A 25,775-nucleotide genomic window follows, 5' to 3' on the forward strand; every position below is an offset into this window, starting at 1 on the left:
TATAAACTCTTAAAGGGACAGTTCACACAAAATTAAATTTAAAAAAAAAAAATTTACCCATCACTTGCCGCAAACAAGCTTGAGTTTCTTTAGTTGAACATAAAAAATATTCAGAAGAAAGCTGGATAGTATTTGTTTTCTTACTATGGGAGTCAACAGGAAAAACCTGCCAACATTTATCACAGAAAATCCAGGAGTTTGGGGGTGTAGGGGGTATCGGAAAAACAAAGTTGAAAACCGGGGGGTTTTGTGGTGCTAGTAACTATAAACTACCATGGACCGGGTTTCAGGCGGCGTCGGTAATCAGATACAATATGAAAGATGATGACCGGGGGGAGGGTGGTGGAATTACAGGAGTTTTCCAAAAGTAATTACAAAATGGGAGGTTGGCAGGAGACGGGTGTGAAATACGGGAGACTACCAAGACAAACAGGAGTGTTGGCAGGTACTAAACTTTGCAGGACACTGGCCCTCCAGGACAGTGTTTGGACATTCTGCTGTACATAAACTCTTACAGGGACAGTTCACCCAAAATTTTTTAAAAATTCACCCATCACTTGCTGCAAACAGGTGCGAGTTTCTTTCTTCGGTTGAACTTAAAGATATTTTAAAGAAAGCTGGATAGTATTTGTTTCCCTAACTATGGGAATCAACAGAAGAAAGAACCTGCCAACATTTATCCCTGAAAATCCAGAGGTTTGGGGGTGTAGGGTGTATTGGAGTAACAAAGTTGAGAACTGGGGGTGTTTGTGGTGTTAGTAAACTACCATGGACCGAGTTTCAGGCAGCAGTGGTGATCATACTATGTGAAAGATGACGACCGGGAGACTGTTGTTAAAGACTGTACCAAAAAGATAAGGACCGGGGGTAGGGTAGTGGAATTACGGGAGTTTTTCTAGGAGAAATAACAAAACAGGAGGGTGGCAGGTATGGAAAGAAACTCATAACGGTTTGGAACCCTTAATAATGAGTGCATTTTTATTTAAACTATCCCTTTAATTGACCTGATCGGCTTAAGAAAACAAAAACAAAAGCATGATCTATAATCAGGCTTCCACATTTTATTATATTTTCAGTTCAAATAGGCTTTAATCAAAATCTGGTGTCGCACATCTTGGCATGATAAATAGAAGAACACAAAGCAGCTATCTACTGTGCTCCAGATGATGATTATGTACATCTATGCAAGAAAAAAAAATCTATGAAATTACGAAACAACCAAAACGTTAAAATGGATGTTTACTGCTGAAGAAGCCGCAGGGGGAACAGCTCAGTCCAAGATCATTAAGTTAATAAAAAAATAAAACAATTGTGGATTTATCAGTGAGTGACGGCTAATACCATAGTAAGGTAAACACCAGGAACAACCAACTATTTACCATTTTGCAGATTCAAACATTTGCATGCTGTTTTGCCACTCACACACAAACAAAAAGAATATGCTTTGTGCATTGTTATTATTAGCAATATGAAGCACTTGTTTTGAGCGTTGTCATTTGATAACCAATCACATGGCACATGTGCTAATGTACATCTTCGGTTAATTGTAACCCTCTTTAAAGCTGTTCAAACAACGGCCGGTTTGTGTGTTCCTCTTTAATTGTAAGTATACCTTTTTAAGTGTCACATTTAGCACCATGTTCAATCAGACGTGATATTCCTCAGGACAAAGCCATTCGGGGAGGAGAAACAACCAGCAAAATGAATAAAACAGAAGAAAAACAAGTGTTATAAAGCCCAAACCATCAATTCTGAAACGAAAAGCTTTGGAAGTGTGATTTGATCCACTCCTTTTTCTCTTTGTTACTTTAATATCCCTTTTTTTTTTTTAGTGTTTGGGGAGTGAAAACATTAGATAATCAACCCTCCCCCCTCTAAGAACCTTATAGTTCTGCAAGTTTTAAAGTGAAACCCCCTCCAGCGTGGTATATTGAACAAAAAGCGTGACTTGTGATAGGAGAAACAAAACATGGAGACAATATTTAATATAAGAGCGCAAGCTTCTCCGAGAGAATCTCTGTGCTTCTCACCACACGCTTAAGTTATTAAACACAGAGAGTCTATTTTTCACACGAGGCACATGTTTACAAGATGCTGAGAGCTAAAGAGTCCAACGCAAGTGTGTAGTCGAGGCATAATTTAAACATTTCAGATGAGCATAATGTTGCATACATAGTCTATTTCTAGGCATTTCCCCTCTCCCGATCTAGTTCATCTAACATTCATGTCGTCCAAAGAGAGGTTATATTGCCGTTTCACCCTCCTCATTTCAGACTATAAGAATCAAGCTCCTATGATTCAGCAGGCATCGAGGTCCAAGAATAAAGTCTTTCATGTCACGCTTCAAACTAAAATTCTCTTTATTTATTATTAATATTCTTTTTCTGTTTTTTCGTTTTTTTGGCTCTTGATAAAGACGCATGTGTCAAAGAAAAAGTAAAATAAAGCTAAAAACAAAGGGCCAGTTTGTGAGCCTTTAATAGTCACTGAAGTAGCCAGGGATGTGCGTCGATGCATTGATGATTTCATATGTAGTTTTTTGTTTCAGTGCCAGTCCTCAAAAAAAAAAAAAAAGACTAAAAGAAATTCAGTTGGTGTCCATGTGGTCGTCGGGAGTCTCCGGAGCTCCTCCTAGTGAAGCGGACGGGGGGGATTTGGACGGCGTGTCTGCATCTCTGCGTTGGTAAAAGAGCACGTAGGCTGCTTTAGTCTGTGGAGAATAAAAAAAAAAAAAAAAAAAACTATTATCAGAGTCTGTTGGTAAACCATATATATGGAGAAAAACGTCTCCCTGATGTTCATAAACACCTGAATACTTTAGGTGTAACATTTTAATAAAAATAAAAATGTTAACGTTTTGTGTGCGCGTATATATATATATATATATATATATATATATATATATATATATATATATATATATATATATATATATATATATAAAAACATATATATTATATCATATAATCTTAGATTGTACTTGAAAATTTTTAAAAAGATAGATTCATAAATAGATGGAATGATAGATAAATATAAAGATAAATAGATAAAAAGAACAAAGAATAAAAGGAATGAACAATAGAAAGGTGGAAAGAACAGTAGATACAATGATATATATAGAACAATAAATGGAACGATAGATAATTATGAAGATAAATAGATAGAATGATGAAGAAATAAATAGAATGATTAATAGAAAGATAAATTGAAAATAAGAACTTTCTAGATGGATAGAACGAACAATAGAAAGAACGAAAGAAAGAACAAACAATAGAAAGAACAATAGAACAAACAGTAGAAAGGAACGGTAGAAAGAACAATAGAAAGAATGATAGAAAGAACAAACAATAGAAAGAACGATAGAACCAACGAACAATAGAAATGATAGAAGAAAAAAAAAGATAGAACAAACGATAGAGAGAGGATGGATGGATGGATTGATGGATAGATGGATAGAACAAAGCAGATAAAACAAACGATAGAACAAATGATAGAAAGATATTATACAATATAGAAAGAATAAATACAACGATTGAACAATAGAAGGACAGAAAGACAGATAGATAAATAGAACGATAGAAAGAATGGTAGATACTTAAAAAAATTAAAGTTACTTCATAAAACAAATTATTTTTGACCCAAAATGTACAAATGCCATTTTATTTTTCGAACACATCATGGGGGGTCCTGAGTCTCACCACAATCTGATCCTCAGTAGCAGCAGACACACTGCTGTCGTCAAAGTAATACCATTTGCCATCCGCCTTGTTCTTGCCGTAAGCCGTGTCTGCAGGAGGAAACAAAAGGAACTGCTTAACTTTTGCAATCAAAAACAAACCAAGTTATCATTTCCAGGCAACAATATGATGACAAATATGTAAATGATCAACTCTGTTAGCAGTTCTAAGGAAATCTATCCAACATGAGATATCTGACCGAGTTTCAAAGATAAAGAGCAAATTAAGGTGTAACTGGTTATGGATTAATAAGATTGCAAAATAAATAACAGAAGAAAATTATAAAAGGAAGAGAGGAACAAAGAAATGAAAGTGACTTACAGTGGCCTCCGCCCATTCCTCCATAATGGTTGGAAACAGCAATGAGGTCGTAGATGTATGGGTCAGCTTTGGGGTCACACACAAACTCTGACATGTTTAAGTCCCTGTGTGAGAAAGTTTACATTCGGTTACAAACGTCACTAGTGTTTTTCTCACAGTTTTATCTTTTATTATAGGCATTAGGGATGAACAATTTATCGTATGAGCATCAATATCACAATGTGTTTATCTGCAATAGTCGCACTGCAGGATTGAATTATTTATTAATGATTAAAAGATGAAGATATTAATGAAAAGCATTTTTTTATTAATTATACAATGATGACCATATTATTTTATAATTAATTGTTCAATTTGTGCACTTGAATACAGTTTGACTTCTCAGAAAACTTTATTTTCATTCATACATTTTGCTTTTGCTTAGTCTCTTAGTCTCACCACAGTGGAATGAACCGCCAACTATTCTGGCATGTCTTACGCAGCGGCTACCCTTCCAGCCACACACACACACACACACTTTAGCTTGTAATTTATTATAGTTTATGCAAATGCAAGAAGACTTGATCCAACCACATTACATTTTTTTATCAGTACATCCAAGCACTAGACTGCAGATCTGTTTATGTAACTCATTAACCACAATGAACAATAGAAAGGTTTGTCCATCCAGACAAGTATGACGCACTTTCCAAGAAACGGACACCTGATGCAACACACCTGACGTCTGTGAACTATCCCCTGCTTCCTGCTCATTAAGGTAATCGAGAGCAAATCCAAGGGCAAGGCCAAGAGGGATGAATGCCAAATTCTGAAGGCAAGTAACACAGCCAGAGCAAAACTCCCCAAAAGTGTTGCATTTGAAGTTTCTGAAGTGAGTAGCGAATTTTATGTGATGAACTATGTCATGATCTAGAGCAGAGATGCCCATACTAGCACCCGTAGGCCAAAGTTGGCCCATGATAACCTTTTATTTGGCCCTCCATCATGTCTGACATGTCTGAGAAGAGTGGGAGAATGTTGGGGATTTTTTTTGGGGGGGGGGGGGGGGGGGTTAACATGGATTATTAATTTAACATAACTTTTGTTTTTCACTGTTTAGCAACAAAAAAGCAAACTAAAACTGTTTCAATTTAAAATTGTTGTGACAATGAGATTTTAAAAACAAAAATAAATAAATACCTGATGGATAGCGGACATTGCAGAAGACATCAGCAAGCGAATCAAGGCAAAGTGTAAAAATGGGACTGTTTATTTTTTTATTGCAAGATGTTCATTATAAAATGTACAATAATGTATAATTATTAATATAGTTAAAGTATTTTAAATGTAATTAATTATAGCATGGCTATTCAATTGGGGGCCTGCGAGCCAAACCCGGCCCCTGAGGCAATTTGTTCCACAGTATACACGAAAATTAAAAGCGTAACTATTTACTCATAAAGGCTTGGAATAATTTGAGAGATCCTTGTTGTTGTTGTTGAACACCAAGAAGGTATACTGAGGAAGCTGAAAACCTGTAACAAGTTTTGAAACAAGTAGGCGAGTGAATGGCAATTTTTAATTTTAGGTGAATTGTCCCTTTAGGTTGATAAGTCAGGCATAAAAGAGAAAGTGTACGTTCAATTCTCCTTTTATGTTGTTGTTTAGTCCTAAATGATGATGTGCATGGTTATTTTGTGCTAATTTTAATTTCACTTTGTTGTTGGGGTGGGCTTTGTTTTCTTTGTTTGAAATGGAATGTTGTTATGAAACTTTATTTGCAAGTTGATTAGTTTAGTTTTTGCAGATGTTAATTGTCTAAATTATGAGTGTCAAATTTTGTATGCAACAAATGAAAGCCACATTATAACAAAAAATGTACTTGTGAATAAAATACAGTAGATATACTACCTCAAACGTACACCTATATTTGCCATGCCAAACTAAGTGTGTGAGAATAACAAACATGGCGCCATCTGGTGGCAAATGAGCAGAAGCCCTTCACAAAAGATGGCACAGAATCAGGCGTCTTCAGGCCTGACACATCAAACCAACTGTTGCATCTGAGCTAAAAAGTGCTTCAACACACTGTGAAGAACACACCACTGCCAACTAGCAGGTACAGTCTGTGCTTGTGAGGAAAAAATGACTGCCTATGCTGGCAAGCATTAAAATACTATACTTGTCATTCCAATAAGGAACTTTAAACTAAGACTGTATGTCCAAAAACTGTAAACAAAACAGCTCTTACTTCATTAGAGATGAAAGAAAGCATGCACCTTCTGTCGGTGCATTCTTGACTGCTTAGCTCACTTTCAGTTATAATCAAGCACTGACTGAACATCCAATCAGAGTACTCCCTCTCTCTCACTGATGGTGCACACATGCTCAGAAAGTTCCTGGTGGTTTCCTACTGGTGCAAAATAGTTCTCCCAGAACTGAAATGACTGCCTATGCTGGCAAGCATCAAAATACTATACTTGTCATTCCAATAAGAAACTTTAAACTAACTTAAAACTTGCCTATAATTGATTCTACCTAATATGATCTAGGTGTTTGTGCGTTACTTCTTTAAAATTAACTAAATCGGGCTACATTGAATCAAATCCTGGCTTTAATCCTGTAAAATATATCCTGACTTTTCTATGCTACAGCAGTAAACGCAGTGTTTTGAAGCTTCAGAAATTCGATTCAATCGTCAAAAAAGTAATCCATTTGACTCAAGTGGGCTACTGAGGTTTGAAACCATTTTTAAGACTCTTTCCAGACATTTTAAGACCTTACAACAACTTTTCAACCGGAAACACTAGCGAAATTTTAATTTTCAGTATATGAATAATGTTTTAGTTTTGGATTGGTTTCTTACATTAATATTTATTAAATATACTGTATCTATAAAACTTCTATTAAATCTAACAGATTGGTGTCTATAGCACTGCAGAAATAGTGTTGCTTTGGTTACTGCAGTAAACAAAGCAGCATGATGGCAAATTGATTTTATGAACTTCACAGCACCCTGATATACGCAAATTTAATTCAGACAAACTTTAGCATACAACCACACACTGCCCAATCAAAATTATATGAAATTGAATACCTTGCAAAATAGCATTTATAATTTTTTTATACTTTAAGGGTCTTAAATTTATCTACATTCGTTTATCAACTTTTAATACTTAAAGACCCTGCGGACACCCTGATTTACAAATACATTGATCCAATTAGCTGACTTAAATTTTTTTTTGTTTAGTTTTGTTCTGTTCTATTGATTATGCAATAGTGTCTTTGTAGGAAAGCGTCTCGTGCATTTAAAAAGGAACAGCTTACATTTCCTACAGGTGGTTCGTCAAGCCCACTCACTAGCATGAATCACACTCAGGAATGCACAATGATTCCAAGAAATATGGATTGTTTATAAGAGCTTATAAGTTGAACATTTAAATCTAAAAATCTTTATACTTCTTTTGGAAACCCATTGTGTCAACTACCCAACTAGAGAAATAACCACTACGGTTATTTGGTAATCTTTTTTTTATGGATGTGTTATTTGGAGCTTTAAAACCTCAGGCACCAATCAAAGCCACACAACAGTTATAGAGCAAGGATAGGAGAGTTCAATATACTGTTCAATATAACTCCTATTGTGTTCAACAGATAAAGAAACCCAGCAATATCTAGCATAAGATAAATAAAATTATTCCTTTAAAAGGACAGATTCAACATTTTCCAGGAAACTATTACATGACTTGTGATATTAAGCTAGTTTAAATAAACATGATTAACAGGTTTAAAATATACGGACACAAATTATAATTCTAGATCTATATAAAAATATTTATCCATCTATCCATCTTCATAATAGTATAAAAAAATATTGTATAAATAATAATGATGATAATAATAACAAAACAATCAGATGTTTTGCAAAAGATGTACCTAATTGGAAAGTCCACAACAGTGTCGAGCTTGTCTCTCCAGCAGCGGTTGTAGGAGAAGCGCTTCAGATGCACAACCAAAATGCGTGGAAGAGACCACAGATCAAACTTCTTAGTGGCCTGCTGGTGTTTCTTACACGTGGGGCAGTACCTGAAGAGGTGCACAGCAAACAAAAACCCTATTAAAACAGCACTAACGTTGCAATGCTCTGCTAAAACAGTTGACCTTAAAAATATAAGTATTAACGGTGACATGCAATAACCTGAACATGCTCCTCACCATGGATCATGCTCTCCTAAAGTCTCCATTGTAGTAAAGAGCTCAATGCATTCCCGTAAAGCTACTGTAGTCTTCTTCTTTTGAGCATGAAGCATACTCTCGTGTTTGTCATAGGCCTAGGAAGAGATTTTACATTAATGTCTAATGGCTGAAAATTAAATGCTCCATTTTGAAAATGTTCAAAAAATGTACAGTAAAACACTTGTACAGTAAAGACACACTCAGCTGATCAAAAGTCACAACATTTATGCAACAAGATCATGTTGTAAAAAATTTATATTTGAAACCTTTACAAATGAGTAAAACAAATTAAGCAGCATGACTATTTTTAACATCGCTGACAATAAGAAATGTTTATTGAGCAGCAAATCAGCATGTCAGAATGATTTCTACCACTGATGACTGGAGTAATAGCAGCTTTTTCCATCACAGAAATAATCTACATTATAATAAACAAAAAATTATGACAAGTACCTCAGCTTCCTGATCATCATAGCACAATCTTTTTGTGTCCGAGTCCCAATCAATGGCTACTGTTGAGTGAGCTGTAGAAAGAAACGGCTGTTCTTAATGCAAGATCTTACTTATTTTTTGTTACTATTTTAAAACGTCAAATGGTTATAGTTACTTGTTAGCTTCAGTAGATTGCCATCAAATGGAAGAGAACTGATGTTGGCTGTGCCGTAGGAGTTGACCATGCTGAAAGAAAAGAGTTTTGGCCGAGAATTAAAAGATTTTCCTCCGCTACTATTTGGCCCATTCTCTGGTTCAGAATCCTCCTCTCCGTCCACAGTGTCCGAATGGCTGTTTTCTGGCTCTGGACTCTCCTGGTGGTCCATAGCTTCCTCATCTCCTAAAACAAACATTAAACAATAGTAGATCTGTACTAGACATTGGACGATAACAGTGTTCAATGTATACGGCAGTTTGGAAAATTCGAGGTTTTAAAACCGCCAAAATTTTCTGCTATACTGTTACTAAGGTAAGTATAAGACTTTTAATTACTTTTTTTTTTTTTTTTTAAGTTTTTAGGACAACAGTATGTCTAGCAGTAAAGATATCCAAAGATTGTGTTTTAAATTATACAGAAATCTGTTTTTGAAACCAATGATGACAGCAAAATGATTGATTCAATTATTTATTTGAATTATTTAACCTGACATCCAAGCAGGCGCACAAAATCACATGACGTTAATATTAGGTTAGATGTAGGTCGTGATGTCAGGTGACCAAAATGCAATATCTAGCTAGCGTCTAAGGACAACGGTTATTTGACGTCCAATAATGACACAAATGATGTTGCTATTTAATTGATTTTAGTATGTGTTGGAAAGTGACTAAAATCCTACATTGAGCCAACATCTTAAACCAACGTCATGTTGACGTCAAATAATGACATTTATTCATCAGGTATGGCAACCAAAATCCAAAGTCTGATATATAGTTAAAGTGTAACATCATTAGACATTGATATTTGGTTGATTTTACATCAACTTGATTTTCAAATCTAAACAAAATGCAACATCGCCTTAACATTGGGGTCCAATATCAATCTGACATTATGTTGACATCCTGTGCTCGCTGGGATGATTACTGTTCCAAAATATTTTAAATGTTTCTCAAAATAAAATATATTATGCTTAATTTTTTACCCAGACATTTAAAAATAATATATTTTAGAGTAGTAATCAATACAGTGAAACTGCAATATTTTTATCTAAGGTCATCATACCATCAGAATCTAATACTGCTAATCTGTACTATGATGAATGTCAGTAAATGTACAATTTCTCAATATTTACACACATAAGACAATACTCTGATTAAGAATGCATTAAACTGAGATTTGAGCATCTTTAACCAGCTTCATAAGTGAAGTAAACACAAATTAAATTCCTATTTGAGTCTCCTTACTGATGAACAGTTTAGACATGCATTTTTTTTCCACAGCATTTTGTGATTGGATTCACACACAGCAGCGGTCAACAGTTTCACATAAAAACAACAACAAAGGTCGAGCAAGAATTTGTATCTGCCTTTGTCTGTTTTCACATATAGCATGACAAATAATTTACTTCACTTGAAGCTTTCATAAAATTACACCCCAAACAGTATATCACACCATAATGATTTAAATGTGAAATTCTGGAGGAAACCGTAGCATTAGGATGTAACGATGTGTGCAACGAACCATTCTACAAACTAAATACATACAACAAGAAAGAGGGAAAACATGGAAGTCAATGGTTACAGGTTTACAGCTTTCTTCAAAAGATCTTGTTTTAGTGCATCTTCATTTAATGAAAAAATGAAACTCAAAGGTTTGAAACATGTAAAAAAAAAATAATAATAAATAAAATTATGACAATTTTGACACTATTTCTTTAAATTTCTTTAAATTTTAGATTACCGATTACTTGATTGAATTTGTTTACATGGACATCAGTAATTACCTTAATCTAAATAAGGCAACAATATGATTAAGATGTTTATACGAGTTGCTTTTAGAATGGTCCTTCTATGTTCACATTATACATGTTATATTAAATAGATACACAGCATTAGAAATAAGTCAAAATAAAGAATTTTTTCTTAAAACAAGCTAAATTATCTGCTTGTAGGGTATTTTTCTATATTATTTTTATATTTAATAAATATTTTTTATTTTTAATTTATATTTATATTCTAATTATTTTTGTTTAGCATAAATCACATGAATTCCATATAAATAAAGTGATTAAATACAATTCTGTTCAACTATCATTCAGACTTAATTATATCTTTGCGATGTGACTATTGCGGATGTACACATTGCAATATCGATGCTAAAACAATATATTTAGCTTGCTAGTATGAAGCAAGGAATGACAGAAATTTGATACCGTTCACCAAATGGAAAGAAACTTCAGCATTTTAATCAGAGTATTATCTCAAACAAATTAAAATCAGAGTTCTGGCATCCATGTAAACATACTAAACGACAGCATTTGGGAGCTTTATGAAAGTCAGACTATCCTACCATCACAAACTCCATTAGGGCCGTTGCAGGTTCCAGAATGGTTGCTGCCGTTGGATCCAGCGCTGCAGGAAGCTCCATCTGAAACTGGGCTGCTGCAGCCACTCAGGCCTGTGCCGTGACTGGACACTGAAGCGAGGCATTCTGGTGATTGGCTGCTGCTAGAAGATGTGGCTGAAGCAGATGCTCTACTCTCTGTAATGGTACCTTGTGAACGTTTAACGTATCGCCTAAAATAAAAATAAAAGTCTGGTTTAATTGCCAGGATTAAAATAATACTCTAGAACAGGGGTCACCAATCCTGGTCCAGGAGGGCCGGTGTCTCTGCAGGGTTTAGCTCCATCTTGCCTCAGCACACCTGCCTGGATGTTTCAAGTATACCTAGTAAGACCTTGATTAGCTTGTTCAGGTGTGTTTGATTAGGGTTAGAGCTAAAATCTGCAGGACACCGGCCCTCCAGGAACAAGTTTGGTGACCACTGCTCTAGAAGAACAAGAAAACACAATACTAACCCAATTCTCTCCAGCACGCGCTCGTAGAGGGTATCCACGGTGAGGTTGAGGCGCGGGACGGTGATGAGAAGAGGTTGACCGAAGAGCATTGTGCCCGAAGAGCCTCCACTGTGTTTAGCATGCCTCTCTCTAAAGTACACTGGCAGATTCATCCTCTCACTGTCTTCTTCTAACACCTCATAACTAAAAATCACAAAGACAGAGACCATTCAATACGCCTACAGTACACCAAGTTTTTTGTCTTATTTTTTTAAGGCTGGGGAAATGGCCAAAGCTTTTATCAGTTTTGCCATCTCAAGAAGAAAACAAACATTAGAACTGTATAGTAAGCAGAACTTAATATATGACTTACACAAATATGTCATCTTTCTCCATAATTTGATTGAGACCATCATCCCGTTTGTAGATTTTGTGAAATCTGTGATTGTAAACATCCGCCACAACCATCTAGAAGAAACAAAGCAAGAACACTAAAATCTCAAAGTATGTTTACACTACATCAACTGAAAATGGTTGATGATTTCGGTCTAAAAAGCACTTCTATTCACATAACAAAATTTAAGCAAAAATTAAAGCAAAAAGAGCAAAAATGTAAAATAAAAGAGCAAAAATTAAAAATAAAAAACTAATAAAAACACTGCACGGTGCATGCCAGACCAGTAGATGGCAATGCCACCTTTTTAAAAATATGAAATTACATGGCTTTCTTCCAAATAGAATTCCTTATTTGTTTAATTTTCTTTTTTCAAAAAAAAAAAAAAAAAAACACAAAATACTATACTTAAAAATGTATACATTGACAGCACTCTTTTTCCATTGAATACAAGAATACACCTAGAGCTGTCAAACTCAAAACACACACGCACGCACGCACGCACGCACACACGCACGCACACACACACACACGACTTTAATACAGTACGAGGCCATTTATATTTATTTTCTTTTAGCAAACTCTCTTAATTTAAATGACAAGACAGGTTTTACGTTTTCTGAAGGAACTCCAGATAGCTTGGCCAAAGCGCTGCACAGGTCTGCCACAGCACCCATTTTGGGAACCACAACACGAAACTGGAAGATAAAATAAGGATCCATTAGCCCAAATCCTAAACTAAAACATGTCCCTTAGTGTTTTCAGGAAATATTGTCTTACTTGCATGGCTCTGAACTGCGGGTCAGTGCGGACAAGGTACACCTCCATAGTGCGATCCTTTTTCATGGGAAGGGGCAGTGTGAGGTAGCAGAATGGGTCAAAGGTAACGGAAACTTTGGAGCATTCGGGACAGACCAGGGTAGATTTAAACAAGCCATGGAAAATGTCTACGATTATGGAATCATTCCGCAACCGGTGATTCGCCCATGCTTCCTTGGCTACAATCTACAGACAGATGAAACACACGTTGATCAACATTCTTCAGTTTAAAACTTGATGGCCATGTTTAAAATGTATAATAAATACTTTTAGAAGAGTGCAACAGTAGTGTTAGCTTTTGTCGGATTGCTAAATGTTTTAGCTACTTGTGGTGTCATGTTTAACACTCAATGATGTAACTTCTACCTCATCAGGTCGTCCCTCTGCATCTCTCAGGGCCAGGTAAGGCTTCTTCTTGACACGGTTAAGGTCTTCATGTAAGCCGTCTAACAAAAAGGCTAGCAGCTCCTGAGAGTCTTGTTGCTGGTACCCTGAGAACTGCGGGGCAAACCGACCCACCTGGGTCTGGACAAAGAGAGAAGATGCATTTAAGCATCCATACATAATGAAGGCATGTGTTGAAAACATAAGGTGACTTCCATAAAGACTTCTCACTCACTTTAAAAGTGCGTGGAGCCACATAACTGCTCCGACTAAGCCACATCTGTTTGACCAGATCCGCATAGGCCTCCGCAATCTCTCCTCTCATCCCTAATGGATTTTCCCGGTTGATCTCAGCTTCATATCGATCCTCCAAGAAATATTCCGTCAGAGGGGGGGTGTTGCTCAGGCACTGAATTGGTGAGTCAATTAAAAGGACATTAGTGTAAAAATCATGAAATCAAAGTTTGTCTGGCTAGTATGATCCAGTTAGCTAACTGCAAGAGCTACACCAAGTGGGCCATGAAATGGTTGTATGCTTTTGACTACCTGTTTATATGAACATCTTTGTATACCTGGAGGGCAGAGTTCATAAAGCAGGTGTTGCCCAAGTTGCTCAGGCCGCAGAGGCCCGGCTGAGCAGCAGATTCTCTGTAACTGTAGGACGAGCTGTACGAGTTGTAACTTCCCAATCTGTAAAAGATATGGTGAGTTGGTAAAAACGTTTACCATCAGGTAAAGGGTTATTATGCACTTTTCTAGGTACACAGACTAAAGTCATTCATCAAACAACATACAGAAGTGTTAAACTTCAACCATTAAAACAATAACACAAGAGCAAATACAGATGGTTATGTCCGTTAACATAAACCGATTATAAAGATTGCATTTGTATACAGTAGTCATTAATTCATCCTCTTCACGCACTACGAATTTGAACTGAGCGTTTAAACGAGAGAAAATTTGAGAATGTTAGGGCCCTATCATACACCCGGTGCAATGTGGCGCAAGGCGCGGCGCAATAGTCTTTTGCTAGTTTCAACTTGGCGCAAGAGTTGTTATGAGGCGTTGCGCTACACTGTTTAAATAGCAATGCATTTGCGCTCATGTGCGCCCATAAAGGCGTTTTGAGGCGCACTGCTGGCACGTTGCTATTTTGAGGAAAGTATAATAGATTTTTCAATAGACCAAAACAAACCCAGTCTAAAGTCGAGCGCAGAGTTGCGCCTCACTTACACACTGCTTAATAAACACAGGAAGATGTAGAGCAATACGCAAATATCTTTACATATGAAAAAAATTTCAATATTAAGGATATATATATATATATATATATATATATATATATATATATATATATATATATATATATGGCTGATTCCAGCGTTATGGACGTGACATTTGCAGTAAAAAAATGAAACGTATATTCTCAGAGAAGGTATATGTTAACAGTATATTGAAATATATGTTTATATTTTTCTTACCCCTTAACCATGGAGTTCAGGCATCAAAAAAATATCAGTCTATGCAGGTGTTTTATATTTAAAATGACGGCAAAATGAATGCGTTACGGACGTGACAAAAAAAAGACATGAGTTTTGTGAGTTGACATACTTTGTGAAAATTCTGTGAATGAAAATGCAGAAGCCAAAAAAATATATAACAGTCAAAAGGATAAGGTTTGGCTCTGCATGGGACATATATAATTAATTTTATTTAGTTTTTCATTTTTGCATTAATGAGGAAAAACTATCGTTACGGACGTGACTTGTCTTCGTTACGGACGTGACTGCTCTGAAATTGACAGTTGACACATTATGAAAATCAGATAAATGCTTTCAAAACTTGACCAAAGACCTATTTGTGGATATCTGTTGGGTGTGTAAACCAATAAACTTTAACCTCTGAGACATCTGAATGGTAAGGTTGCACAATTAATCAAACTTAAATAGATATCACCTTGTTATATTTAATTCGTATTATGGCATGTGTGTTGTTAAAGGTTAACGCACGTTCGAATGTTCAAAACTCAATTCGGTAACAATGTTGCATGCTAACATGGTGCTTTTATACTCTGAATAATATTGAATTTTATAATAAACATAATCAGCTATAATGGGCCTATGTTTAGCAGGCTCCTAAAGTTAGTGTTTCAGACAAACTTGAATTAAATCATTGCCCGACTGTTGCGCAAGACCTTGTCTACGTGGAGAATATTTAAAATCTAGTTGTCACAGATATGGCAATATTATATTTGACAAAGTTTATTTTAGTTTATTCTAGTTAACGTGTTAGTTGATGGAATAAATAATTTAATTTCTCCACTCGCGCTTGCTTTCTTTTTCTTGTCGGCAGTCACTTCAGGACAGGTTGCAAAAAGTTCATACGCACCAGGGTGAGAGAGAAAACTTTATAACTTAAGAAAGGTTTTGTGTAGGCTATGTTAAACAAGCAGAAAAATAGTCATTGGTTGTAGGCATGTACGATGGATGACTATAATGTTTATATTTTTAGGCTATAGTTCATAACCGATTGTGTAAAATATTGAATTAAATATTTACAGCTGCAGGTCCTATCGATTTTCTAACAAATTTATTACTCATATAATGTAGTTAAAGCTTAGATCAATATCAAGATTTTATTCTTATTCTTATTAAAATAATTTTAATAAGCACTCAAGAGCATTTGCCGGGTGCTGGAAATCTTTGAAAATGTTTCAATTTTAAGGCTATAGCCAATTTTTAAGCTTTGAAAGTGCTTAGATTTTGGATAAAGGGCTTGGAAAATGAATTGTGTCGCTTTGATAATTTATCTTTATAAATAGTTATTTAATTAATGAAATAAAAAACATATTTATGCTCTGCATGAAACGAAAACTCCGCTGTGGCCTGACCCGCGGCGTGCGCATTTTGAGCAGTGGGAAAAGACCAAATGCATGGAGGTTATTGATTATGCGCCTTGCGCGCCTCGCGTTTTGTCATTGCGCGCTTTGTGCGCTCCAGAAGAAAAGCATGTTACCTCAGTGGCGTCTTTCATTCTTCAATCAAACGAAAGCAGAGGCGGGGTTTCCTTGGAGGTGACAGCAGTGTCAAGATGACTACGGCGAACTTTTTGATGACGGAGAGACTTGTGGTCGTTGTTTTAAGTCATCCAAAGTTGTATGACTTTACAAATCTTGAATTTCATAATGTTATTTAAAAATTTAAATTATGAAAACATTGACAGCAACACTCGCGCACAATAGACCAGCTGATTCAGTTGTTATCTATAGTGACATTCAAAAGAGCACCGTGCTCCTTTTCTTCTTGTCAACATAAAAAGCATTGCGGAGCGCCTCACGTCTCTGGAATGAAGAAGCGCGTTCGTTGTGATCGGCTTTTATGAGCAACACATATTTGTTAACTCGCATGACAGTAACACGTGCAAACACACGTGCTTACATATGTTTTTTGCCAAAAAAGGAAAATGAAAGAAGGATATTCTGGCCACAGTTTGACACAGGAGTTGACGAACCAGCGCTGATCCTGGTCGTCTGTGCTGCCTGGAGCCGCGTCATAAACTCAACTAGGCATATTTCATGATTTAGTGCAGACTACAATCAACAAACCACCCTTTTTTCCATTTGGAAAAAAACAGCTATTAATAGTTCTTATATACATTTTAAATAGCCTAATCTACAAATCAAACAAAGACAAATATTTTATAACTTCGCACCAAACTGATGCTTTCATTTTACAGCTTATAAAACATGTATGCAAATTAATGCAGTATCACATGTAAATAACAAAATTGTTATATGCTTAGCCTATACTTTACAAAATGTATAGGTTCAAAGCCTTATGGTTCATTGTCATTATCTTTCACTATAGGCAGCGCGTGCGCACATGAACCGCAAGTAAGACGGAGGAAATAGGTTAAGTCATTATGGCAATATGTAAAATGTTGTTTTCTTATTAAACATTTATTTCTGAAATGTTACTAAAGTGGTTTATAGTTAAATGAAATGTTCAGTTCTTGATATAACATATGGATGTTATGTAATGTAAGTCAGTAATTGTAATGCAGCATCATAATAAACAAATATGCGCTAGTCATTGGCTTATATTAATAAGGAGTTCAAAAATGGTCACGTCCGTAACGCAAAATTGTGGTTGTTTAGAGCAAAGACCTGAGATGAATTGGCGATCATAATTAGTATGGACATATTTTGGCTTTGTATACAAAGTTTCATTTTATTTGTTATAATATTTATTCCACAGTATAAACTTTTTCATTAAATCGTTACGGACGTGACACGTGACCGAAGCTGCGTGATGTCTTAAATATGTAGCTCATAAATCAAAAGGGCAGTAATGTTATGAAAAAGTAAGGGTAATTATTTATACTACAGACTCCAATCCTTCTGCAGAATGATTACTGTTAACATAAAGCATGGAAAAGGGGAGTCTTTAATCCCTTATTCTAAAGCACGAAATGTGGTTGGATTATAATGAAATTTACCATTGGCACAATCCTCATATTTCATGGATAAACAAACCAATTTCATTAAAAATTTAACAAGAGCACATCATTACAATAAAATATAGACCTTAATGAGCAAATTTAAATAGGTTTTGTTATTTTGGTCAAAAGTTTATTTTTTCATGATAAGGTTGACATTTTCATGGAATTGCTCATATATATATATATATATATATATATATATATATATATATATATATATATATATATATATATATATATAGGACATAAAGGATAAAATATTACAAAGCCTACATAAATATGAAAAACCACTGCTTTTTATGCCTTTTTCATCTCGGGAGGCTTTTTCAGTTTATTCATAACAATTTGCTTTTGTATAATGTTATTATTATTAGCAGTATTATTTATTATATGCATATTTATATTTGTTTTATTAAAAACAAGCTTAGATTTGCCCACCTGCAGGTTTTAGACCATATGGGGCACAGCATGTGTTTTAGGATATTACTCAGGTTTTTGAACACACTTCGTTATTATTGTTCATTTATTCGTTTGCTGGAAATTAGAACTGAATTTAGAAATAGTTTTGAAACAAATCTTAGCACTTAACAAACTAAATTAATTATTTATAGGCTAATTGATGTCTGTGCATAAAGGTTTCCCTATCCATGAGAGCGAAAGTGAAAGTAGATAATTTATCTGTCATTCTCGGTAGATGCTTTGTTTAACTGTTTTCTGTAAAAAAAAAAAAAACTGTTAACTGTTTGCTTGTGAAATGCTCAGTTTTTCCACTTAGACTTACTTTACTTCATGTAAATAGCAAATGCGCTTACGGTGCGACGCAAGGCTCTTAAAGGGAATAGGAGATGAGACTCTGATTGGTTTGTTCTCAAAAGACACCTATAACTCATTAAGAAAATAAACTCAACCCTTAATTTAGCAAGAACGCATTCTGACACGCCCTGAAAGCGTTTGCGCCCTGCGTTTTGCGCATGGACTGACAAAATAGAGCCCTTAATGCCTGTCTGAGAAGAGTGTATAAAGTGAGGGGTTTTACAGCCTAAAAACATCTATAATATTTGTCTGTGTGTGTATTTATTTACACACACACACACACACACACACACACACACACACACACACACACACACACACACACACACACACACACACACACACACACACACACACAGCATTGTTTTAACTTAGGATGATCAATTTGTTATCTTTTTATTCTATCTTATGGTTCATGTTCTTATTGTTTTAATGCATCTTTTTTATTGTTGTGCTGTTTCTGCTTGCCTTGTATTGTTACTAGTGCTTTGAGTCTAAGAAAAGCGCATTACAAATAAAATGTATCATTACTTTGCGGATTTCACCTATTGCAGGTTATTTTTAGAACGTTACTCCTGCAAAAAACAAGAGACCACTGTATTAGAATATTGTAATTAACAGTATAGTAGATCTCTCAACAACATCTATTGGGCATGAAGCCATGCTGTTGACACAAATTAACCAGCCGTCAATAACTTTAAGTAAATTGTGACATGTATACTACTGAAGACAACTCAAAAATATAGGTGCCTATTGACAGACAATAACTCAAAATGTAGGCATAGACCAGGGGTATCAAACTCAATTCCTGGAGGGCCGAAGCCCTGCACAGTTTAGTTACAACCCTGCTCCAACACACTTACCTGTAGGTTTCAAACAAGCCTGAAGGACTCAATTAGTTTGATTAGGTGTGTTTAATTAGGGTTGGAACTAAACTGTCTACAGCCTACCAGAGCTGTTGCCCTTTTGGAACTGAGTTTGACACCTGTGGCATAGACTGTGCTTTGCAAATTTGCTAATAGTTATCCTCCCCATGCATTTTTTGTACTAAAAATAGTCAAATAATAAAACCCCTTTAACACCACATTTTAAACCAATTTAGACAACCAAAACTGTTCAACCAAATGCTGAACATAGGGAGCCTTATCTTGAACTGAAACCCTGTTTCAGTTCCCTTTTAAACTTGCCCAATAAGGAACCAAACTAGTTTATCGGTGGAGTAATATTGTATTATGCGATTGAATGCAAAAGCTGACCTGTTACCAGAAGTACTGTTGTTCAGCATGTAACCAGAGTTGCTATTGCTATCTCCATTGGTAATTGTGGAAGATATGGTGGCAGATGAGTTTGAAGAAGGCTTTGGGGAGGTTGTATAATTCCGAGAAGTTGAAGTGCTGGACCTAGGCATAAATCAAATAACGCGTTTATGTTACAGGCATAAAAAAACAATTATTTAAAAGAAAGCTGGAAAAAATGGCACAAGCTTAAAATGGAATTAAATCAGGTCTTGTATGCTTAACAAAAAAAAAAATGAAGAGCATGGACATACTTTGAATGGCAGCTCTGTCTGGGCCATGTGCCATCCTCATTCTTCTTCTCTATAACAAGCACCTGAAGAGTAGGATGAGAGTAAGAGCGTATTATTAAGAGTTATATAGAGCGTTTTATGAATTGATCATAACAGGAAAGGTAGTGTAATGGTTTACCTGGCCCTGAAAAAGCCCTGCATCCTGTACGGTGCTGTCAAGCTTGTTAAGCTGTTCATAGGTGTTACTCATATATTTATTCCAAAGACGAGTTTCCTTTTCAGATGGGATGTCAAATAAAGACCTCATTTCCTTTTCAATAGTATCTAGAGAAAATAATTAAAGGAAAAAAACAGTTGTATGAGTGGCACAATTTATTACAGCAAAGGCAAAACACAGTTGTTGAGCTTGTAATAAGCTTGTAATAACAGCATTCATTCATTCATTGATCTTAGTGTTGTTTATCAGTGGTAATGGATGTAAATCAATGATAAAAACTATAATTGAGTGAAGAGAAAAAAAAAACTTATTTAAAGAAATGCTAATTATGGAAATGGCATACCTATAGTGTCTGCTTTGCTGAAATGGCGAGTGACAACTTTGTCCATGTTGTCATTTTCACACAGATTCAACTCAAGCAAATACACTTCAACCTTACAGTGTTTAACAAACATCCCATGTTCAACAACCTGGAAACACATTTAAAAATGTAAATATTTAGAGATGTATTAAGAAAGAAATGGACTTTTTAAATTATTTCACATAACTTGAGCATCAAAACTCAACATACATGACCAAAATTTCAACATATGACCAAAAATTCAATATGTATGACCAAAATGATTTCAACACTGAAGTCAGTAATGCTTTATGAGCTCTAAACATTCTACTGTAATTGCACAACAACAAATGAGAAAAGTATTCTAACCTTTCTGATGATGGGTTTCTGATTTCCCAGAGAGCCATACCAACTGACCAGCTTATTCCAGGCCTCAGTAGGCACTAAAACATAGTCTAACTCATCTATAAGATGTTCTTTCAGCGACTGGGACTTGCGATCTATGATACAGAAGCAAAACAAAAAAGGGGAAAATTATAATACATCATAATCATAACATACATAAGAAGCCTTTTAACAATAAATTATACATAATCCAACCAATACCCATTACATGTTATTTTTTTAAAAGTGGCAGTGGCAGGTTATTTAGGGAAGTCAATAGGGGATTGAGCTTTCAAGCTTACAAAAAGGTGCAAAGCATTAAAAAAAAAAAAAGTTAAGTAATTTACTAATTTACCACCTAAAGTTTGCATTTTGCCATCTGCAAATGACCTCAAAACATATGGCCATAAAAAAATGAAAGCTTTTATATTTATCACCAAGTATTTATTAAATAATAATTAAAAGCAGTGCTTCCCAGAGGTTTGAAATATACTTTCAGAGGTAGCCAGATTGAAACACACCTTCTACCCAGAGCACATAAATGGTCAACTATATGCGACAGACCAAAAAATTATGTGATTTTTAACTATATTTTTATTATGACACTGTTATTTACCCTTTCTTTTCAATAGGTTAAAGTTATTTTGAAAAAAAAACAGGCTGTTGACATAAAAGAAAGGCACAATTTCTCTTTTATGCCATTTAGGAGCCATGTGCACCCCACTGATAGGTAAAGGCTGCTCTGTCACTTTCTAAAGTTGCTTTATTAGCATGACATTTACACTCTCCAAAATAAAGGTACGAGAGCATTCACAGGGGTAGTACCTTTTTAAAAAGGTACACATTTGTACCTAAAGAGTCTATATTAAAAACTCAGGGATACATATTAGTACCTAAAAAGTACGAAATTGCATCTCTTAAATGTTTTAGGTGCTAATAAATCAAGTTCAAATGTGCACCTTTTGAAAAGGTACCCCCCTAGTGACAGCTCTCGTACCTTTATTTCAGAGAGTATAGTACAGTATTGCCAAAGCATTTCATATATATATATATATATATATATATATATATATATATATATATATATATATATATATATATATATATATATATATATATATATAAAGTATGTAATACAATAACATCATTAAATCAATAAAATATACAGCAAATGATAAATAAATAACAGAAAAAGAAATAAAAATAGACATTACTGCAAAAATGATAATTACTAGAATAAAAAGTGTAGACTATTTAAATCAGGCAAATTAGCTGATTAGCCATTTCTAATGGTGTACAAATATTTTGCAGCCAGGATAATTTGTTCTCTCTGAGTTTATAGTACAGTTGATCTAAGTAGTTTATCAATTAATTATTTAATGTTTTTCTTAAAAAGGTAATGCAAAAACACATACAAATAACAACAACTTTAAAAAGCAAAAGTAAAACCCAAATCCTGAACATTTTAAGACATCCAAGAACTATGGTCAGAGAGATTTTGGAGTATCTCTGTGGGTCTGCTGGCTTGGGATTGTCTGTGTGAGTGTTGACGGTTCTCGTGCACACAGAACCAGCAGTAGGAAACATGCAGAGCGAGAGAAGATTTTCCACTGGTTAATCGATCGCAAATGTTTGGCTTTCTTGGGTGGCTGTTGATACACCTGGGCAGCCCACCCAAAAAAAATCTATGTATGTGAAGCATGTAATAATATACTTGATAATGCAATACTCACATTTGGTGCTTGTTGGCTTAATTCTGGTCTGATTTCAGGTCACAATAGTTTTGGACTAAAATTTGAATTAATAAAGTAGTTATTCTGAGATGATCTTCCTCTCCAGTGAGCTGTTAAAGCTATATATTGTTAATTATAGTCTGTACTGAATCAGTGAGTGTGTCAATATACCTAAAGGATTAGATCAATTGGACTCATAAGCTAATCATTACAAAAAATATATAAATGAAAAGACTTGATTCAAACAGTTTGCATTTAATGGAGAAATAATTTTTAAAAACCTTAAAAAATAAATATTACCAAAAAACCTTTCTTTTTATATATATGTATATTCTGGTGGCAAAACATGCCCATTTTTCTTTATAACATCCATCTGTAAGAATGTGGCAAAACAACACTCAAACATTCACTACCTGAAAAGAGGCCAGAGTTGTCAATGGGTCCCGGGTAGAGATTGTGCTCTCCAACATTGTACAAATCCCAGCTGTCAAAGCCAACATATTTCTTCCACTGTTTGAACCACCGGCTGTCAATCAAATACCTAAACAAATGAAACAATAGCTGGAGATCAGTGAAGAGTCAGAGGGAACAGACAATTAATGTGTTTCTCCTAAATTATGAGCGCAAAACAGTATGCAAAGCGAGTTTCTATTTAGTTACATTACACACCTACCAATTTAGAACAGTCAATAAGGATGCCTTTCTTAATCTCATCTAAAGTAGGAACTTGTTCCACTACATAATCTTGTTAGCACTTGATTCCCTCTGCCAAGAGACAGTCATTGCACTTTGATAAAATGTCAAAAATGTAAATTAACTGACTGGAAACCCAAAAGTGAAAATTTTGTCATTGTCGGCACATTGACAACTTGAATGTTTACATGCATTTTAGCAAAACAAAACGCATGGAATGTAGCAGAAGCTGTCATTTTGAATGAACTAACGTTATTCCTTTAAATCCAAAATGGTGATTTGCACAAGCATAAAGCTGAACTAAAAAAATAAGTCTATTAAAGGTGTCAAGACTCTACTTCTCGGATTGCTTTCCTAAATGAAAGCCACACAGAAACAAACAAACAAAAAAACAAATACAAATATTTAACAGATAATGTATTACATGTTTTGACCTTCAATCTACATAATTTCAAAATATATGTATGTGCATGTCTTATCGGTGCCATAAACTCTTCTGCTGCCTAACAACATTTTGAGTGACTGGGTGTTATCCAGTGGCCATGACAAAGCACTGCCTGCAATACTTGTTTATGTAGCTTACACTCCTTTCTACAACTTTAAAAGGAGAAGTCTGACCTTTATTTTAATCTAGTTTGTCAGTAACCCTAAAATAAGTTTGACGTCTGACAGAAAATAACACTTAACCCGTCAACGAAACGCAAACTAGGCTGGCTAACTAGCCTCGGCTAAAGAAGTGCCTTACATGCCTGACGCTACTTTGCCATGCAACATTAGCTTATCAGAAAACTGATAACCGACAACGGGGTGCTTGAGTTTATTTAACGTTACCAACTCTTCAGCTAACGTTACTGACGTGCCTAAAACACCTTATGCATTAAAGAGACATTTACGGTGGAAATACTGTGATGTTTGGGGAGAAATGGAATGCTAAGGTTGGTTAACCTGTGCTAACTAGCTACAAGACAACTTCATCGTTTTTTAACCGACATAAATTGTGTTAAATGCTAATAATATTAAACCACAAACTGTTGTGTCATATCGCCTGAACAGTAATGTACTCTATATAGTTTCTGGGTGTTAGCAGAACATGTGGCTGTCCACAGCCGGAGAAGTGAAGGGATTTCCGGCAGCCGGTGTCTCCGTCGGTAGGCCTGAGCTGATGCCGACAAGCGTGCCATGACTACGGCTTTATTTAAAAAAAACTCTTACCACTCGTCTCCCTTTCGAAGTAGCGTTTTTAGCAGTGTCCCGATGCTCTGCTTTTGACTCTCGGTGGACGGTACTGGTGTCTGTGTGATCACCGGCTTCTCGTCAGGGTCCGAAGCGTTACCCGACTCGGGTCCGCCTCCCTCCGCCATCGTGCAGCGAGTGAACCCGCAGTGACCGCGAGCGCGCTGCTGAAGTATACCGGGGACGCGCAGCGCTAAAGGGAGCGCGCACACTGGAGCTACTGCCGAGCTCGACTAGCCGCTACATGCAATCTGGGAGCGGCTGATAAATGAAACAAACCGAGCCCTCTGGTACAGCGGTTAATAAACATTTTTTATTAACTGAAATAAGTTTACTATGTTTTAGTTTAATATTGTTACATGTTCTGCCTATAAACTGTAATTTAGGCCTATATTCAATTGTTATTGTCCAATTACTTTATATGAACATGACCAGAAATGTATTTTCTGCTAAGACATTTTTACAAACACTGAGTGCTAGTGAAGTTTAACCTTAAGTTTAACTTAATGATATAAAACGCTCACCAAAATGTTTTTATTTTTACAATTTGTAAAAAAAAAAAAAAAATTATATATATATATATATATATATATATATATATATATATATATATATATATATATATATATATATATATATAATTGTAAAAACAATTCTTAAAATGTTTCAAATTTGAGATTGAGATCTCAAAATTGATAAAACTGTTATTTCTGACTGCAAATATGCACAGGTATGACTTTCTTTCAGGATACATTTGACTTATGTTTGTGAGTTTTGTGTGTGGTGTTCACATAGTAAATGCCATAGCATAACCTTTACATAGATTTGTACCATTCCAGAATAGAAAAAACAAAATAAAACAAAATGTTCATGATGAACAGTGGTTTGGTGTCCACATCATGACACCTCACTTTATACACTTTTTATATATTTATTTGTATTTATTATTTATGTCAGTTAGCTACTAAAATGATTAAT

General features: G+C 35.2%; 1 protein-coding gene across 1 annotated transcript; it reads right to left on the reverse strand.

The window, feature by feature from the left end:
* Positions 1–1,041: 1,041 nt before the first annotated feature.
* Positions 1,042–24,937, reverse strand: usp4 (ubiquitin specific peptidase 4 (proto-oncogene)). The gene is made up of 22 exons (XM_002662510.7): positions 24,777–24,937; positions 23,285–23,412; positions 21,124–21,254; positions 20,758–20,884; positions 20,376–20,521; positions 20,219–20,280; positions 19,926–20,069; positions 13,929–14,046; positions 13,592–13,765; positions 13,339–13,497; positions 12,934–13,158; positions 12,768–12,851; positions 12,133–12,227; positions 11,781–11,963; positions 11,272–11,498; positions 8,881–9,105; positions 8,727–8,797; positions 8,253–8,368; positions 7,974–8,123; positions 4,059–4,162; positions 3,699–3,787; positions 1,042–2,710 (listed from the first exon to the last, which is right to left on the reverse strand). The coding sequence occupies exons 1-22, from the start codon at positions 24,923–24,925 to the stop codon at positions 2,588–2,590; spliced, it is 3,030 nt and encodes a 1,009-aa protein (XP_002662556.2). The 5' UTR covers positions 24,926–24,937; the 3' UTR covers positions 1,042–2,587.
* Positions 24,938–25,775: the final 838 nt, after the last annotated feature.

Source organism: Danio rerio, chromosome 6 (assembly GCF_049306965.1).
Source record: "Danio rerio strain Tuebingen ecotype United States chromosome 6, GRCz12tu, whole genome shotgun sequence".
NCBI classification, from domain to species: Eukaryota; Metazoa; Chordata; class Actinopteri; order Cypriniformes; family Danionidae; genus Danio; species Danio rerio.

Excerpts from the sequence above, each read along its gene's own strand:
- usp4 (XM_002662510.7), bottom strand. The coding sequence starts at position 24,925 with ATGGCGGAGGGAGGCGGACCCGAGTCGGGTAACGCTTCGGACCCTGAC. Across the intron at positions 21,255-23,284 it reads CAACTCTGGCCTCTTTTCAG|ATCGCAAGTCCCAGTCGCTG; the intron begins GTAGTGAATGTT and ends TCTGTATCATAG. Across the intron at positions 11,964-12,132 it reads GAGAAAGATGACATATTTGT|TTATGAGGTGTTAGAAGAAG; the intron begins GTAAGTCATATA and ends TGTGATTTTTAG.